The sequence below is a fragment of the Protopterus annectens genome, chromosome 5.part1 (genome assembly GCF_019279795.1).
Source record: "Protopterus annectens isolate FY-2018-M chromosome 5.part1, PAN1.0, whole genome shotgun sequence".
Lineage (NCBI taxonomy): Eukaryota > Metazoa > Chordata > Ceratodontiformes > Protopteridae > Protopterus > Protopterus annectens.
This window is the reverse complement of record NC_056736.1, coordinates 415,306,577-415,324,793: the sequence shown is the minus strand read 5'-3', so window position 1 is coordinate 415,324,793 and position 18,217 is coordinate 415,306,577. Positions and strand designations below refer to the sequence as shown.

General features: G+C 37.3%; 1 protein-coding gene across 2 annotated transcripts in view; it reads right to left on the bottom strand.

The window, feature by feature from the left end:
* The window catches only part of CLTRN (collectrin, amino acid transport regulator), a 353,197-nt gene that overhangs the window by 246,618 nt on the left and 88,362 nt on the right, over nucleotides 1-18,217 (bottom strand). Inside the window, exon 2 of one of the 2 annotated variants that reach the window (XM_044073072.1) lies at nucleotides 6,096-6,154. The exons of the other annotated variant lie outside the window; for it this stretch is intronic. Coding sequence (XP_043929007.1) covers nucleotides 6,096-6,154 — 59 coding nt within the window. The remainder of the gene's footprint in view (nucleotides 1-6,095; nucleotides 6,155-18,217) is intronic. 2 annotated transcript variants of the gene reach the window in all.

The window sequence follows — 18,217 nt, the reverse complement described above, 5'->3', positions numbered from 1 at the left end:
CTGGAGCCAATGTCGGAGCAATCTCAGTTTCACCAGCCCTCGACTCAGAAACTGGAGCCGAGGGTTTGGCGGGCTTAGACGACTTCCCCGAGCCCAACTTGGACGGGGAGTCATCGGGCTTCAATAAGCTCCTCAAAATAAGCTTATTACGATGCTCCTGCAGGACTCTTGAACTAAATCTGTGACAGACGGAACAAGAGTCCTGCAGGTGCAAAGGCCCCAAGCAGTAGACGCAAGAAGTGTGACCATCTGTCAGAGACATTTTCTGACAGCACGAGTCACACTTCTTGAATCCCGAGACCTTAGCATCTTTGGACATTGTCCTAGATACAGTAACACAGTCAGCACACACACTCACTTGACTTACACACAAGGGGGAGTTAAGGGAGCTGACTAGAACAACAACACACACTCGATGGGAGGGAGTAAACAAAAGACTAAAGCCCGTAGGCCCGATTTTAAAAATTAACTAAATGGGTGGGTAGGGCTTAATGAAAAATCACTAATAAGTAAAAACAATATCGAAAGGGAACTAATGTAGGTAACTAATCTAAGAAACTACCTCAAAAAAATAGAAGACTTGTTAAATTTCTTTCACTGACCTGAGCCGGTAAAAAAAGGTAACCTCGCAGCGAAGCGGCAAAAGAGATCTGGGGAGTTAGCGCATGGTATTGTGGGATATAGGGCTGCATTGAGCCGGTAAAAATAGCTCTCGAGCTATAGCTATAGTATAGGTCGGCTCCGAACCCATCCAGCAAGAATGAAGGCGAGAATGACAACTTAACATCTGTACTTACAAATTACCAACCTATTTATGTCAGACTGTTGTATTGTCACTAAATGTTACTTTCATGTAGCTGTGTCTGGCTCAGGTCATACCTGAGAAGGGTCCATGAACCATTCCCTTATCCATGTAGCAAATGCTAACAGGCAGCAGCTAATGAAGGTATTTTAAAAGAGGTTCCTCTACAAAGCCCCAATCCCATCTCCCCAATAAACCAAAGTCAATCAAAACTGATCTACTAGTCAGCTCCCCTCAGAAACACAAGTTCAGTGTTTTCCAGGGAAGTTTCCAAAGCAAACTGCTAATGCTTTTAATACCTTCTTCATTGAGAACACCCAAACACTTGCTAATCAACTAACAGCCGATAGCTCTGCCCTTACAACCAATACTACTAACTCTCTCCCAACTCTAAACCTGCAACCTGTCCCATCTTCCCTCATCTGCAACCTCTTAAGTAAACTAAAACCTACTACCCCCTCAGCTGACCAGCTACCTGCTGAATACATGCAAAAGGCAGCCAAAGTCATAGCTTATCCTGTATCATTGCTGATAAATAGAACCATACAAGAAAGCACTATTCCCACCATCTGGAAAATATCCTACATTATCCCCCTACACAAGGGAGGAAACTCCAGGGAATATTCTAAATATCGTCCCATAGCTCTGCTTTCCCTATTAGCTAAAATAATGGAAAAGTGCATCCACAGACAGTTACTAGACCACCTACTCCAGAACAATTTACTGGCCAAGTCTCAACATGGCTTCAGGCCTTTCCACAGTACAACAACTGCACTCCTATCCTTCACTGACAGCATCAATAAAAATTGTAATAATTTTCTCTCTTCAGCACTTTTCATCGACCTTTCAAAAGCATTCGACATGGTCAACCACCACTTACTTCTCAATATTCTAAAATCCTTCTCTGGACACAAAGACTATAAAATGGTTCCAGTCCTACCTTGAAAATAGACAGCAGGCAGTGCTATGGGACAAAACCTCTCATCCCATCTCCCAGTTACCCTAGGTGTTCCTTAGGGCTCTATATTGGGCCACCTCCTTTTCTCAATATTTATCAGTGACGTCAACCTAGCCATTCCTTTAACTAACTGTACAATATGCAGATGATTTGACAATAATCTGTTTAGCTAAATCTCAATCCAAACTACAGACTCTAACTCAGACAATGTTCAATAAAACAAAAAATTGGTTTCTACAACGCTGCCTCCTCTTGAACCCCAAAATAACCAAACTCCTCCTCTTCACTCCTATCCATAAATCACTCCCAATTAACTTTTCAGTCTTATCCAATAACAGTACACTCATATCTCCCAATCCAACAACTAATCTTCTAGGGGTAACCATTAATAACAACCTGAACTTTGAAACCCATATCAACAATACCATAATAACTGTCAACAGGAAACTAGGCTCCCTCCATAGGATAAAACCCTTTCTCTCCCCACTAGCCAGAACCACTATTGCCTATTCCCACCTTATCTCCACACTTCTCTATGATTCTTCCATATATACTAACTTGTCAAAAAATAACCTTAACAAGCTAGCCAACGCTTACAATAGCATTGCCAGATTTGCTACTGCTTCCTCCTTTAGGAGCCATCACTGCCATAATATGAAACAATTAGGCTGGTTAAAGCTTCTGAATCAGATTCACTTTAAACAACTCACCATTGCACACAAAACCCTTTTCCAACCTGCCAATACCCCAATACTTGCTAGTCTCATTACCCAATATAAGAACCTTTCAACTTTACGCTCATCTAATAAACTAGTTGTATCAACATGTAAATCTGATAACATGGCAGGAGATGCTCTGTTCTCAAATGCAGTTGGAAAGTATTGGAACCAACTCCCCCATGAACTTACATCACTGTCTTCATTTATACTTTTTAAACAGTCTGAAACTCTATCTTAAAACCCATTGGTTATGTCCCTGTACAAATCCAGACTAATCTCATACTATATCCAAAATACCCTATTTTAAGACCTAATTCCTGCTCTATCTGTGTCTTTTAGATCAAGGCCTATCCTTGGCAAAAACATATCTTATCCTAATAGGTATTTTAAATTATCTCTAGTTAAATTCTTCTGCATATAATGCTAAAGCATCCTACCTAAGGCAGGCAACAAGTATTGTTTAAACTTTGAGCATTGCTGAACTGTTGAAACTTGAAGTATGTATTTGTTTAACAATTACTTTCTAGTTACTAATGAAGTCTTGAACATAAAGTCTAAAATATCTTATTTAATGCTTGTAACATGTTTTTTGTATAAACTGTGAAGATTACTGAACTGTATAAATTTGTAGTATTTAACTGTATAACAACTAGTACCTGTATGTTAGTAGTCTAGTAATCTCTTGGAGCTTATCTCCCCGGGACTCTACTGAAAATGGACATAAATCCAGTTAGACTATCCCGGTCAAAAAATTTAAAATAAAATAAATAAAAATTTGCCCCATGCCTACGTACTTACGGGTTCCTATTACGCGATCAAAAATCCCTTTAGGCGAATACGAAGACATCGAACCGTATTGCACGAAGTACATAAACCCCGAATGGTCAAAACCGCAAATTTCGAAATGTCAACTTGTTTTGGTTGGCCCGTCTGCGGTACAGCTCCGTAAGGTAAGTGTGCGATAGACAGGACTTTAGTGTTAGGATTTGGGTTAAGGTAAGTGCTTAGATAGGTACTGTATGTAAGAGTTAGTGTAGTGTTAGGTGTAGGTTTTTTTTAAGTGTAGGTTTTAATATGTATGTGTATTATTTATTTTGTTTAGGTGTATGTCTGTAGGGGATGTGTGCTGTAGTTACGGACCTTAGGCTTAGGGAGGGGTTAAGGAGAGTGTATAGATAGTTGTGTTTGTGGGGTTTAGTGTATTGTTGGAGGTAGGGTTTTGGTGCTTTTATTTTGTTTAGGTGTATGTCTGTAGGGGATGTGTGTGGTAGATACGGACCTTAGGGTTAGGGAGGGGTTAAGGAGAGTGCATAGATAGTTGCATTTGTGGGATTTAGTGTAGTGTTGGAGGTAGGGTTTTGGTGCTTTAGTTTAGGTTAGAAGTAGGGTTTGGTTAGTGTATGTATGTGGTTTATTTATTTTGTTTGGGTAGGTAGTATGTAGCAGGTGGTGGGGTTGGCCAACTATGACAGCTCTAAATTTTTTTTCGCAGTTTAGTGCGTTCGGGATTTTCCCGGTTCATGGTATAGGGGTCGATGTTTTGGTATTCGTGCATAGGGTTTTTCGCTTTGCTAATATAGACCCTGTACTTACATATAGTAACTCCATGGTTGTACAACTGCATGGAAAACAGAAACATCCAGAAAGGGACAGGCCTTACAGAAATAATAATAGTACTCTCATTGTCTCATTAAAACAATGAGAAACCATGTTAGAGAATCATAAAACTAACAAGTTGTCAACTGACATATCATAGGCAAGGCTTGTTTTTATTAATCAGAAATGTTTTGACATTGTTGAGATATGACAAAACATGCCAAAAGACTTAGTTCAAAAACTCAGAATTTAATCTTATTTCCATCTCCATAAAAACTGATTTTTCTAAAAATGTTTACTTTATTTATTAGCATTTGTTTACTGGCAAAGTCGACTAGGCCATGACAGTCCTCTTTTCAGCAGGGGCCCAGCAAGACAAGCTCACAATTACACAAATCTGACAAGAACAATGAACAAAAAAAAACAAAAATTCATGAAACTAAAAACTAGGTAACTTGAAAAAACGTGAAATAGGACCAACAGAAGACCACTGACACTGCTGTATAAAGTTTATACTTTATACAGCAGTGTCAGTGGTCTTCTGCTGGTCCTATTTCACGTTTTATTCAAGTTATCAAATCTTACAAGAAGTCATTATAATACAATACAAAACAGTACAATGAAAACAGCAAATGTTAACTATCACATACAAAATATTAAAATCAGTATATAAGGAAATAATAAAAAAAAAAAAAACAGAAGAGAAAGTTCTCTGATGAGAGTTGAAGGCAGGTTAGAGAAAGAATGCTAACACCTCCTGAACAATGCAAATATTCTCAGCTTCTGCTCTTGAAGACTGCAGACCAAACTCCATTACATTTGCATAAACTACTGTTAAGTATAATCTGTCAGTCTCTGTGAAGTACAGTAGAAAGTTGATTATCCAAACTAATTAGGACCAAGGGTAGTTCAGATAATCAAACTGTTCAGATAATCAAACATATAATTGAACCGAATAAAAAAAAAAACTTTTAAAATCTTGTTTTTCTTCTGCATGCAGGAATACATTTTTCAACTATTCAATGATTCCAGTGAACAATAAAGAATATTTTTCACACATGAGCTGGCTACAAGCTCAAAAAAACATGTTCAAGCAAATACGTATAATGTTTACATTCAGACTTTATGATTTTTCCTACCCAAAAATTTTGGAAGACTGGTTCTGATAATTCACGTTTCAGATAATTGACGTTTGGATAATTGTACTGTACAGTCAGTATCATTAATATAATGCCTTATTGCTAAACAGCTGTCTAGAACCACCTCAAACATTGATACAGATCTGCAATAATTAAACATTATTTGTGGTTTGACTAGCAACATCTAAAACCATTTCAGCTTCATATGGTTGCATGATTCAAAACCATCCACAGGATACTAAGTTGTTTACTAAGTTAGAAAGCTGCCAGAAAATTATATTCCTATTCCAACAATATGGTTTCCAATGATCTGTCAAATTCCTATTAGTGATTAAATCGAAAGAATAAAGGACTTGATGGAGAGATAGAAAGTATCTGTGATAAATAAGCATGGAAAAACTTGGAACATTGTATTTAGTTACTATTAATGTCAATCAGAAAAAATCAGATGCTTTCAGAATATATGATAGCTTATCAACAAACTGTTTTCATAAATTCATTTCAATAAGTCCCCACAGGATTGACAAACAGATGCAGAAACGCATACAAAATACAACAAATACATGTTGAGTTTTGTGTGGGAGCACAGTCCCCCACAATTACCATGTCAGGACTTCTGCTCCCTGCACCCCATATTGAGAAATAACTAACTCAGAGATCAATGCATGTAGAGAAAAGTTAAATCTGTAACCTCAGCAAGCTTGGTAAAAAAAAAAAAAAAAAGTTATTTTGATAGAGACTATCACAACTACTTTGTTATTAAACAGAAATAATACTGCATTACAGAAGATGAGGTTTTAAACAGTGAAAACCATATAATGCACTTTCTTAGAATGCTTTATCACTGAATGAATTGAATGAATATGATTGGTCAAACTTACATGATCATTACCTAGTGCACTTCTGAGGCTGATTCGAACCTTCACAGCATTTTCTGCCTCTGAAATACAAACACACATACAATTTATGTTACTATTTAGATCCACAATGCTATGATGTATATTACAGAAGTTCAATGGCAACAGTATGCTTTCTGTTTTCAACAGTTAATTGTTCTTATATTAAAACAAAGAACACACAGACCAAATAGTGACAGCAAAAATATAAAGTTTTCTTCCAAATGTAGATAATAGTGGCGGCTCGTGATATAGGACTGCAGGACTGCAGCCCCCCCCTCCAGCTGTGACCACACAATGGTACATTCCTAGATTTCCCACATAACACAATCTGGACTGCTGCCCTCCCAGTCCAGATTCAGGAAGAAGGCAGCAGACTGCTAATTCCCCAAAAGTCTATGCGGTACTAACCGCATAGACTGGAAGGGGATCAGACTGCAAGGTCTGCAGTCTTGAATGTTGGAACAAGCAACAGGAACCAGGAACCGGAAATCAGAACTGTGCATTCAGGTGGGTTACTGCCTTGAAGTTAGCTGCTGGGTTGCTGTGTCTGATTTAATGCTGCTACCTTGAACAAAGCTAAACAAAGCTAAAGCTGTGTTAACTGCCATGAAAAAAAGTTAAAGAGTGCTGCTGACTTGAGTTGAACGGAGGAGTTTGCTGGGTGCCTTGAGTTATTGCCGTGAACAGAAGTTTGCTATGAACAGGGTAGCTTCGCTGGAGGCTGTCTGGAGTTGTGTGAGGAGTTTGCTGCCTTGAACAAAGCTAAATATGCTGCTGTGAACAGAGTTTGCTACAGACATGGTAAGCTAAGTGTTTGTTTGAGTTATTGCCATGCTGAAAAGTTAAGTGTGAGGAGTTTGCTGTCTGCTGCTGTGAACCGAGTTCTGTGTGTGTAAAATACCTCACTTGCTTTATACCAGTGGTGTGTGCGTGTAAAATGCCCCAGTTGCTTTATACTGGTGGTGTGTGTGTAAAATACCCCAGTTGCTTTATACTGGTGGTGAGTGTGTAAAATACCCCAGCTGCTTTATACTGGTGGCTAGAGAGAACCTGTGTGTGGTTACAGATCAGGCTTGAACCCAGTACCTTGAGTGCAGGTAACAAGATCCTGAATTCCCTACCCACCACCATTTGTGGATTTTTTTTCAGATTTTTTGCCTCATATTTTATTCTGTTCTGTTCCTCATAACATCAGTGGTTTCTGAATGTTTAAACTCTTAGATATTTGATGGTGTAGTGGTAGCATTGTTGCCTCACAGCTACAGGCTCTCTGGTTTGATTCTTGGCTGGGGTGCCGTCTGCATGTCTTCTTTGTGTGGGTTTGCTCTTGTGTTTTCCCATGTTACAAAGACATGTGTCTGCATTATTTCTCCCTGGGCCTCTGCTGAATATTGTTTTTTGTTCCAAGTCAGACTTTCCTGGTTAACAAATGTTAAATAAAATTGGCAGGCATTTGAATTTCAGACTTCATATTCTTCAGAAAGTACATAGTAACACAAAATCTTTTATTCTAGCAATTTTCTAAGCTTATAAGATGAATTTTTGAATTTTTTCTCTATTTTTGGGACTGTAGTCCCCTATTATTGGCTTTGTCCAAGTTTTTTATGCTAACGTTGAGAGCTATTGTGAGAACTGAATTCATTGAATATGTTTTCGGGCTGTATTCCCCCATTACTCGGTTTGTCCAGGTGTATTGTGCTAAGAGGTTCACAGCTATAGTGAGAACTGAATTCACTAAATGGTAGCCATTTAAGTTTCAGTTTTCCACTCTTACACAAAACAGCTGATTTGGCATAGTGGTATGTTACTCGGAGTGTTTTGTAGAGGGACCTGGGTTCAAAATTGGGCAGTAAAATGTATGGTGGTAACACAGCCTTTTGTTTTTATTTTAGCAACTTTCCAAGACTATACAAGCAACATTTAATGTGTCCCTGGTTTTTTGGCTTTTTTACCCCGCAATAAATTTTAGCTTTTTCCAGATTTCTTGTGCTGCGAAGCTGAGAGATACAGTTGAGTATTGAGTAGATTTTACAAGTAGCTGAGAGCTGCTTGGGAAGAGAAGTTTAGTGCTGCTTATAGTAAGTCAGCTTGCATTGTTAATAGCACAGCAGGTAGTGTATTTGCTTTTGATGCAGAAGACTCTGGGTTCTACTCCCACAGGGGATGGATGCTGCCGTACTGAGAATGTCCTCTTTGGCAAAGACACCTAGTAACTATGAACCTGTTATCAGTTTGCCATCCATTTCCTATTGCAATATTACTAGCTTATCTTTTTTTTTTCTATTTTTTTTTTTATGTAATATAGGCAATTTATTCCTCAAGGGCAACAAGCACTTTATTTATAGATGAAACAATGAAATATAAAGTTGTTTGCTAGCAGCAACCTCCATTAGTTACCGATCTCTTTAATATGGAATTATTTAGATGACTTACTTCTGTAGAGAGTGTGCATATTTACTGATACTGGTGGATTGTATAAGTCTGAGTAGACTTTTTTATGATGGAAATGTTCTCAATTGGGCAGTTTTGTCATTATTGGTGCATGCTTACTGATACTGGTGGATTGTATGTTTGAGTAGACTTTTTTATGAGGGAAATGTTCTCAACTGGGCAGTTTTGTCATTATTGGTACATGCATTTTGTTTCATTGTATACTGGAAAAATGTTCAAAATAAATTTAAACCCCCCCTATAACAACTGTACTGGATTATACAAGGAATATAATTTAATACAATCAGAAAGGTGTATCACACAGCATGTGTGTTTTGTGTGCAAGGGGCCTATCATTTGAAAACAGCCCAAAGTTAATCTTTATACTACCCAAATGTATTTTCTTCTGTAGAGAGTGTGCATATTTACTGATACTGGTGGATTGTATAAGTTTGAGTAGATTTTTTATGATGGAAATGTTCTCAATTGGGCAGTTTTGTCATTATTGGTGCATGCTTACTGATACTGGTGGATTGTATGTTTGAGTAGTCTTTTTTATGATGGAAATGTTCTCAACTGGGCAGTTTTGTCATTATTGGTGCATGCATTTTGTTTCATTGCTTACTGGAAAAATGTTCAAAATAAATTTAAACCCCCCTATAACAACTGTACTGTATTATACAAGGAATATAATTTAATACAATCAGAAAGGTGTATCACACAACGTGTGTGTTTTGTGTGCAAGAGGCCTATCATTTGAAAACAGCCCAAAGTTAATATTTATAGTACCCAAATGTATTTTCTTTGAATGTGGATTTCAATGCTGTTTCAATAAATGTGAGTTTCAAGGGCAAAGTTTTAATGCTAAGTCTGTTTTCATTGTGAGACTGCATTGCTTTGTTCAGCAGATGTCTTAGTGTTTGTGCTGTAAAATAAAACTTTCAAATGAAATCCAAATCATCGTAGAAGTAAACCAGTATGCACATTGCAGTGTTTATGGTAAATGGAGATAAATAGCCAAGTAATGGGACATTGAAATGGCTGCAGGGGGTGGCTCCATTCGACCATGATTTTGTGTGGGGGAAGGATGGCAAACTCAGACAGCCCTGTCTCGGCTGAACTATACCTCTCAATTGCTCAGATTTTCACAGAATGAACAGCTTTTTGCTTCTTATTTTTAGTTTGTTCCTCATAAAATTTGTGGTTTTTCTGGCAAATCATTTAGGAATTAAGTCACTAAATAATGACAGATATTGAGTTTGGCTTCATAACCTTCAGAAAAATGCATGCTAAAGCAAGACATGTTGTTCTATCAACTAAGTTTATACAAGAACAATTTTAGTACTGTTTGTGTGTTCCCCCAATATATTTGGCCTTGTCCAGATTTTCTGTGTTAGGTTGAGAGGTGCATGCAAATTGCTTTATAGAATAGGGCATATCCAAACCTCTCAAATGTCCCCAATTTTGGCTCAAAATGTTGCTCTCCCTCTAATAATCCCTCTGCAAAATGGCAATTTTGGAAGAAAACATGGGGGGTTTACAATTATTAAATAACTGTAATAATCAGAGTTATAGATTACTTTTACTTTTATTTCAGCAATGTATGTAGATTCATTTATTTTGTCAGCTGCTTAAGCTAACAGTACTAATATTAAAGTGTCCCTTTGGCAGGTTCCCAGCTGTATTGTGTGGCTATTTTATATTTTTGCATCACGTTTTTGGTCCATTTTTCATAAAATTGTGGTTTTCTGGCAAATTAGTGGCTAACGATTGAGGTAAGAAAATGACAGACATTTGAGTTTCAGATTTCATACCCTTCAGAAATTTCATACTAATGCAAGACCTACTATTCTATTTGAAAGTTTAAAAGAGCAATCTTTAAATATTGACCTTATTTTTGGCCTTTTGTCCTGCTTCTGTGTATGACTTTGTCCAGATTTCGTGCTCTGAGATTGAGAGGTATGACAAATGTGTCAGGGCCATTGCAGTCAGCCAGAGACATTTCAAGTTGTGACATAATTGTTGCACCCCACTCCCCCATGTAGTGACTCTGGATGTGTCCAAGCAAGGCAAGGAGCAGTTATGCAGTTTAAGTATGCAGAGTATCCCCCCCCATCATGGTACACACAAGTACTACAGTGGCTATTCATCTGTCCTTGCTTGATTTTGCAGAATGTTCTGTTTTTTTGTCATATTTTTATACTGTTGAGTATGCTTATTATTCAGAAAGTGCCCGTTGCTCTATGTTTAAGTAGCGATGCTTTCATGACCTTCAGATAAATGAGATTGTAAGATGCAAGCAAGCTTATTGTTAAAGAATTATCAACATTGAAAGCCTTTTTGTTGTTGCCATGCAGAGAATACTTACGTAACTAGATAACGTATAAGCCTTGGGTATTGAAATGCATATGACAGTATTTGTAATCTTCTTCTTCTTCTTCTGGCTTTTCCCGGTTAGGGGTCTAAGTGGATCACCTTGTCCGCTCATGATTGGCAGTGGAGTTTTACAGTGTCGAGTTGCCAGCCCAACCTTCAACAGAAGCCACACACACGCACACACGCACGCCTAGGGCCAATTTAGAGTATCCAATCCACCTACAGCATCTCTTTGGGATGTGGGAGAAAACCGGAGCACCTGGAGGAAACCCATGCGACCACAGGGAGGACATGCAGACAGAGAGGCAGGCACCAGGCCAAGAATTGCACCACAGTGGCCGCATTTGTAATAAAGGGCAGAATTACAATATTTTAAGAAGCTCATTACCTTTGTTGGAGAAATGTAGTCATCTTTGCAGGCTTTACCCATAAACTAAACAGAATGCCAATCTATCATGTGTGGTCCATAACCTGTGCAGTAATCCTTTAAGAAATTTATCTTGAGCTTGTTTCTTGTTTACTGTTCATTTTTTACTTTGATCATGTTTTCCCAATGAAACGAGTAGACAGTTGTCAGGCAGCAGGTCTTTTTTGGATAAGAAACATTTTTACAAGTGGGGGTATCACAGAGATTGCTACTTTCAGCATGTTGCTCATCCCTCCTGTTCCACAGAACCAGGGATCATCAGATTACATAATTTCCTTTTCCACAGAAAAGAAAGAGTAATCGCATTATGTCAGATTACATCAGTTTCTTCCTCACCAAAAGGATCAATATTTAGTAAACGGGATGCAGCTGTTAACTGCTTACATATTAATAATTGCCCCCTTTTACATTTATGGCCATCTGTCCCTTTGAAATACATTGTGGTTGTACTTTTTATAGTCCTTCATTTTTCAGTCTCCAAACACTTGTGTGACTTAATTATATGCAAGAAATTAAGTTCTTCCTGAAAATAACTTGTTTAAATAATAGTTTCATGTTTTTCCTTTCATCTTGTTTTACATTTAAATAGAAAAAGGTCACAGGGTGCACACTTTTTCCTGTCACAGGGAGTAAATGTACTGCTTTACAAATATGTTACTATTATGAAATAAGAGTGAAATAATACATATCTTTAAGTCAATTTTCTTTACCCTGGCACAACCCTTGTACCACAGTTCTTCAATCATAATGAACTCAAGCAAGTTGTCTAGAGGCAACACTCAAAAACTGGAGCTTACAACAAGGGTGCACTCTTCTGGTATGCTACTCTGTTCCCTTTCCAGCCTGACCATCTGCATTGTGACTAATACTACCTCTTCTATGCTGGAAAGTAAATTTACAGGACTGCAAGGCTAAACTCCAGCTTAAAAGCTTTCAATTCTATGCACTTTCTATGTAACCACTTTGAAGGCTTGTGATCTGTAAATACAGTGTAATTTCTGCAACATGGGTAAGGCTGCAGCTTTTTCATATTCCATACTATACTCAGAAACTCCTTTTATAAGGTTGCCGCCCAAACCCAGGTTGAAGTATGTGGTTCAAGTACAAAGGAGGGTGGTCCTCTCTCTCTGAGGATAACTGGCAGAATACAGCCCTTAACCCAAAAATAGAAGTATCTACCAGTACAGTGAATTATTGACTATAATCAGGACTGGCTAGTGTAGTGAGTTCATTCAAAATCTAGTTGACAATTTTATCTGGTCTACTTGCAAAGATCTGTAATAGGAGTAGATATCATACTATAGTGAGGAACAAACTTCCTTTTGTACCCCACTGTCCCACAGAATGCCTTTAGATGTTTCTTGTTAGCAAAGGTAATAGCTTCGATCTTGTCAAATTCTAGCCTAATAATTCCACTGCCTCCTCTATGACCCAGATATGACACCTCTGTTATATATATGGTTGACATTGATTAGCCTTAATGGTCAGTCTGACCTTTTGCAGTCTGTCAAACATCTCCCCGACATACTGAATATGTTCTACACATAACTGGATGTAGACAGCAATTTCATCCATATAATCAGGGTAATAATCTCCTGCTCCTGCTGAGATAAAATCTACCAGTTTCTGGAAAATTAGTGGGCACTCTTCATTTCAAAAGGCAATCTCTGTAAACTCATAGAAACATAATGGGTTCAAAATGTTGACATCACACTGGCTACAGGTGTGAAAATTGCCTGCCAGTAACCCTAGCTCAGGTCAATACTTAGTCCTCACTCATCATCTGTAAGGCTTCATCTTCCCTGGGCATTGGGTAAGCATCTGTCTCTGTCTGACTCTTAAATTTTATTTAGTCCAGACAGGACCAGGTGATACCATCTTTCTTAGGTGATAGTACTGGTGAGGTCCAGGGACTGTTGGAGTCCTAGATTACCCCTATTCCAAATTGTCCTGTAGTCCTTCTCTCCAAGTCTGAATATTTTTTTTCAGACATTCAGGAAGGGACTTACTTGAGAGGTTCCAGGGGTCCTATGTCCATATGGTCCTCTATCAGATAGATGCACTCTGGATTACAAGAAATATCCCCAAATTCCTTTAATAATGCTCAGATTCTCTGAACATGGCTAGGAGTTAGCCTCACCAAGAAGAAGCTCTGCCACCAAATCCCTGTCTGGTTTCTCCTACCATCCATTGCAGATGTTGAATACCAGGGCTCCTCTGTTATGACAGAACATTATCATGTTAAGATGGTAGAATCCAAATTTCTGCCTCCACCTCTTCCAAATAAACATCACCCACCATTTTCACAATGTTGAAAGAACCTCCCAGACCGCTTGCTGCTTAATATATCTAATGGGAATAAGCAACATCAGCTGTTGTTATGTCATACAAGACTTTTTTTATTGCTGTTGTGTCTGTGACAGGTCCTCCTTGGCCATCGTCATGGGTTACATAAGCTTTTTCTTGAAAATATAAGATATACTCCAGACAGACAACTTGTAGGAATTACATTCACCTTTCTGAAAGAAATATCAAAAATTACAGACTCACACTGTACAGCTGTTTTCATACAAACAGTATTTATTATATTACAGCCAAGCAATTACTCTCTCAAGCTATATCAATTTTTCTATAGCATAGCTTGATATACGTCTATGTATTTGACGACTGTCTCTCACAATGATCAACACACACATTTGATCAAGACAGCTCTGCTGATGCTTGAAAGTCTCTTTTTGTAATGTTTTTAACATTTTGTTTTTAACCCACCCAGTAATGGTATCTTTTTACATTTTTATCATCACTTTGCACATATATGCTGAGAAAGATTTTGTTTTTTAGAGAAAATTGTCTATTCCACAAAATTACTTGTCCAAAACAAGGACCATCTGTTTGGCGTCTCTAGCAATAGTCAAAGCAGGATGCCAGGTTTTATTTTTCTAGCCCACAAACCAAGTGTTTATCTAGCTAAGCATTATTTACATGACTTAGGTTCTTGTTTTTTTAGCTTTTTATCACACTTATGCTAATCTGTACAGAAATGAACATGCAAACTGTTAAATAGCTTTTACAAGAAAAAGATTGTACCAGAAATGAAAATACAAACTGTCACTTAGCTTTTTTTTGCAAAGAAAAGAATGAACTAACTTAACCTTTGACAAACTGTGCATATGTTACAGACTTTCCAAGTGGGGAAGGTTACTTTAGTTTAGTACACTCTCTATCAACTCCCCCTTTTTTATTTAAACAAAAGAAAAATTTATTACATAAACAAATAATTGTCTGTATTTCTAAGCATTGCAACATTGACTTATCACTATTTATAATTGTATTTTTAATACTTGCAACATTGACTTGTCATCACTATTTATAATAGTAACTGTAATGACTGTTTTATTGACACAAACTTTAACACACATAAATATTATCATGCGCAAGAATATAATAGCAATAAATGCAATTAATGCTGAAATGATGGTACCCCACAAACCAGAAAATAGACCACCTAGCATTCACTCCAATTAGTGTTCCAGGTTTTCCTGGACTTTTCTGAGACTTTGGCTATGTGATCTAAATAATCTTGTATTGATTCTGACTTGTCTGTGATATGTGTACAACATTTTTTGCCTATTAGGGTGCACTTAACCCCTTGGGAGGCAAGTAAAAAATTAAGTGCCATTCTGTTTTGGAGGACCATAGTCATCATTGCTGTCATTTTTACTGTAATGTCTGGAATAGCCTCATATGTGGCATTTACCAATACTTCAAGCAATTTGCTTAACTTTTTTAGCTCCCATATGGCTTTTGGTGCCCCATACCAATGAAAGATTCTAGCCCTGATATTACATCATCCCCCCCAGATCCATGTGTTTTAATCCCTTGGCATTAGCTGCATTTAAATCATGGCTGTAGATCAAAGATTGGTCTAGTTGCCCTACTTTATTGTTAAGTTCCCTAGTATTTCTGATTTTTTCTTTCAGATTTTGTATTTTTGGTGTAATTCCTGTGCATTTCCCCCCTCTTGATCTGCCTTTATTAGCAATTTCCTTAATTTACTTTTCTATTTTTTACTAGTGGTCAGGGTAACGTTTTTTCAAAAACATTCCCTTGACAACATGACATTACATGCTCCATCCTACTTTTCTTGTCCTGTTTTGTGTTAAAAATAGACTTTGAGAATGTTTTAACCTGAAAAATGCAGACTTCTGTATGTCTACTTTTTCTGCAAAATGTGTTTTTATTTAATAATTGTAATATTCTCTATTATTATTGGTGTAGTTAAAAATGACTCTTTCTCTAGCTGTGGATATTGATGTAATACCCAACAGTTACTTGCATTATTCACATTGGCATATGTTATTTGCATTTCTGTAAATACATTAAAATCTGACGTCCTTCCCCACTGTCTTTGTAATGTATTTTGCTTTTGAATTTTCTTACTTTGCTTGTCAATATCTAGTATAAACAATATGTACATTAATATTATAATTCATGTACTTAGTAATACACACATCCAGGGCTTGTATGTTTGTTTTGTTTTGTTCTGTTCTACCATTTTTCTTGTTTTTCTTTTAAACCAATAAATCTGCATCTGTAAACAGATATTTACTTTGCTGTCCTCTTTGTAACCTGCACTATCTTGCACTGATTTATATGTACTAACATAGTCTGTTTGCCTTTTTTGTGCTTAGAACCTTTGGTGCACAGGGTAACATTTGTTCTGTCACTTTATATGGTCTATGCCAAACACTATGCCATCGTCCTCCCTTTTGATAGTTTTATACAAAAGCTTTACATTCTACTGGCAGGATTTCTTTCTCTGGGAATATTGGGACTTTTTTTTACAAATGGAAAGCCTGTTTTCTGGTAATCATGTCACACACATCCTGTATGTCTTTCAACCATTTTTGATGCTGTGTTGTCACCAACAGTGGCTTGTTTTTAATTACTTTTGGATCACAAGGAAGAGTCAGAGTCACTTTTTTTCCTATTATTCAAAAGGTGAAATTCCTGTCTTACTATTAGGTGTAGCCCTAATTCCCATTAAAATACCCAGTAAATGCATGACCCAGTCCTTGCCCTTCTCTATATATGCCTTTTTAGTCTCTCCTTAATGGTGTGATTTATTCTTTTCACAATCCCATTGGAGTGAGGATGATATGGGACATGGAATCTTTGTTGAATTCCTAAAAGATTACACAACTATCTCATCACTTGGCTGACAAACTGAGGCCTGTTATCAGATTTGATAACACAAGGCCATTCCCAATGTACAAAAATATTTTTCCATAAAGCTTCCACCATTACTTTAGCTGCCGTACTTGGTTGGTATTGCTTTGACCCACTTTGAAAATACATCAACCACTACCAATAAGAATCAGTAACCTCTTTTTGCTGGTGGCAAAGGTCCCACGATGCCAAGGCCTGTCTGGCATCTGCTGCAAGTACCCTGTATAAATATGGCTTTTTACCACTTGCATTTGTCTGTAGACAAATCAAACATTTCTCCTATACTGTCTTACATATCTTTCTTTAAGTTTGGATTTCAGTATTTTTCCTTAATCACTTGCCATAATTCTTTTGTTTTCACATGTCCTAATACTTGGTGATTATACTTAATTAGCTGTTTATCCAGATCACTTGGTATATATGGTAATTTAAGGCCAAAAGGGATTAGGAAAACAAAACATTCCTCCCCATGCTGCCTTCTTTGTCACACCTAGACAATTTTTTTGTCTCTGGATTTTACCGAAATCTTTCTGCATATCCTGCTCTTTTTGTAATGCCCTAATGTGTACTGTCTGTAAGTCCTCAAGAGAATCCTCAGGATATACGCTGATATGCTTTCACCTTAAGGATGGTAAACTGACCCTGCAATTGATTTTGTGTCACTATATTCCAATTTTTTTTAACTATTGCATGCTTTAAAGCTTTGCCTGCACTATCAACAAATCCTCTTCTTGCCCATGTAGTCATATGCAGACATAAGGAATTATCTACATAAGTGTTGTCACTATAAATGTTAACTAGATTATAATGCTGCAAGATATATTCTATGGCCTCCAATTCAAGATTAAACTAACTTAACCTTTTTCAAACTGTACAATAAAACTATCCAAGAGGTACTACTGAACACTATATAAAATAAAAAAACTTCTAAGGAAGGAAAAAGAACTAGAAAAACAAATTTCTGATTTGAGTGCTTTTGTTCATTATTATTCAGATTTCATCAGAAATCTTTTAGTATTCAAATATGAATGAGTATTCAAATATGAGACTTTTTCAAATTGTGCATGTGCTGCAGCCATTCCAAGAGTCTTTATTACAATCTCTATCACTTCCTACTCATCATAAATTAAAGCAAGGGGGCCCTGTAACCCTGTGTCCATACAGCAGCTTTAAAGGCAAAAAAATGGATTCTTGGGGCATCTTCTTGTATGCAAATAACAGATGTACCATTCCCACACCCTCTTGAACTGGTCTGCAAATGCCCTTAATAGGGTCTTTAGTTTAGAGTTAAACCTCTCTACCAGATCATTTTTCTGTGGATGGTATGGGGCAGGCTTTAAATATTTTTTTCTGACAATACTTCCACAAACATGCCAGCACACCTAACATAAAGTTCTCACATATGTGTGTCACTACTGCTTCCGGAAAATCTCCTACTCTGAAAATATTTAGCAAAACATTTTCCACCTTATCAGCTTCAATTAAAGGCAGTACCATCGCCTTTGGGCAGTTGGTGGTATACTCCACCACTAGCAAGGCTTATTTTTTCCTGCTGAACCGAAGATATTGAGTAGTCCCACAGTATCTACTGAAATAGTTCCTAAATAATAGGCAAACATGTCAAGGCAACCTTGGCTTTGTC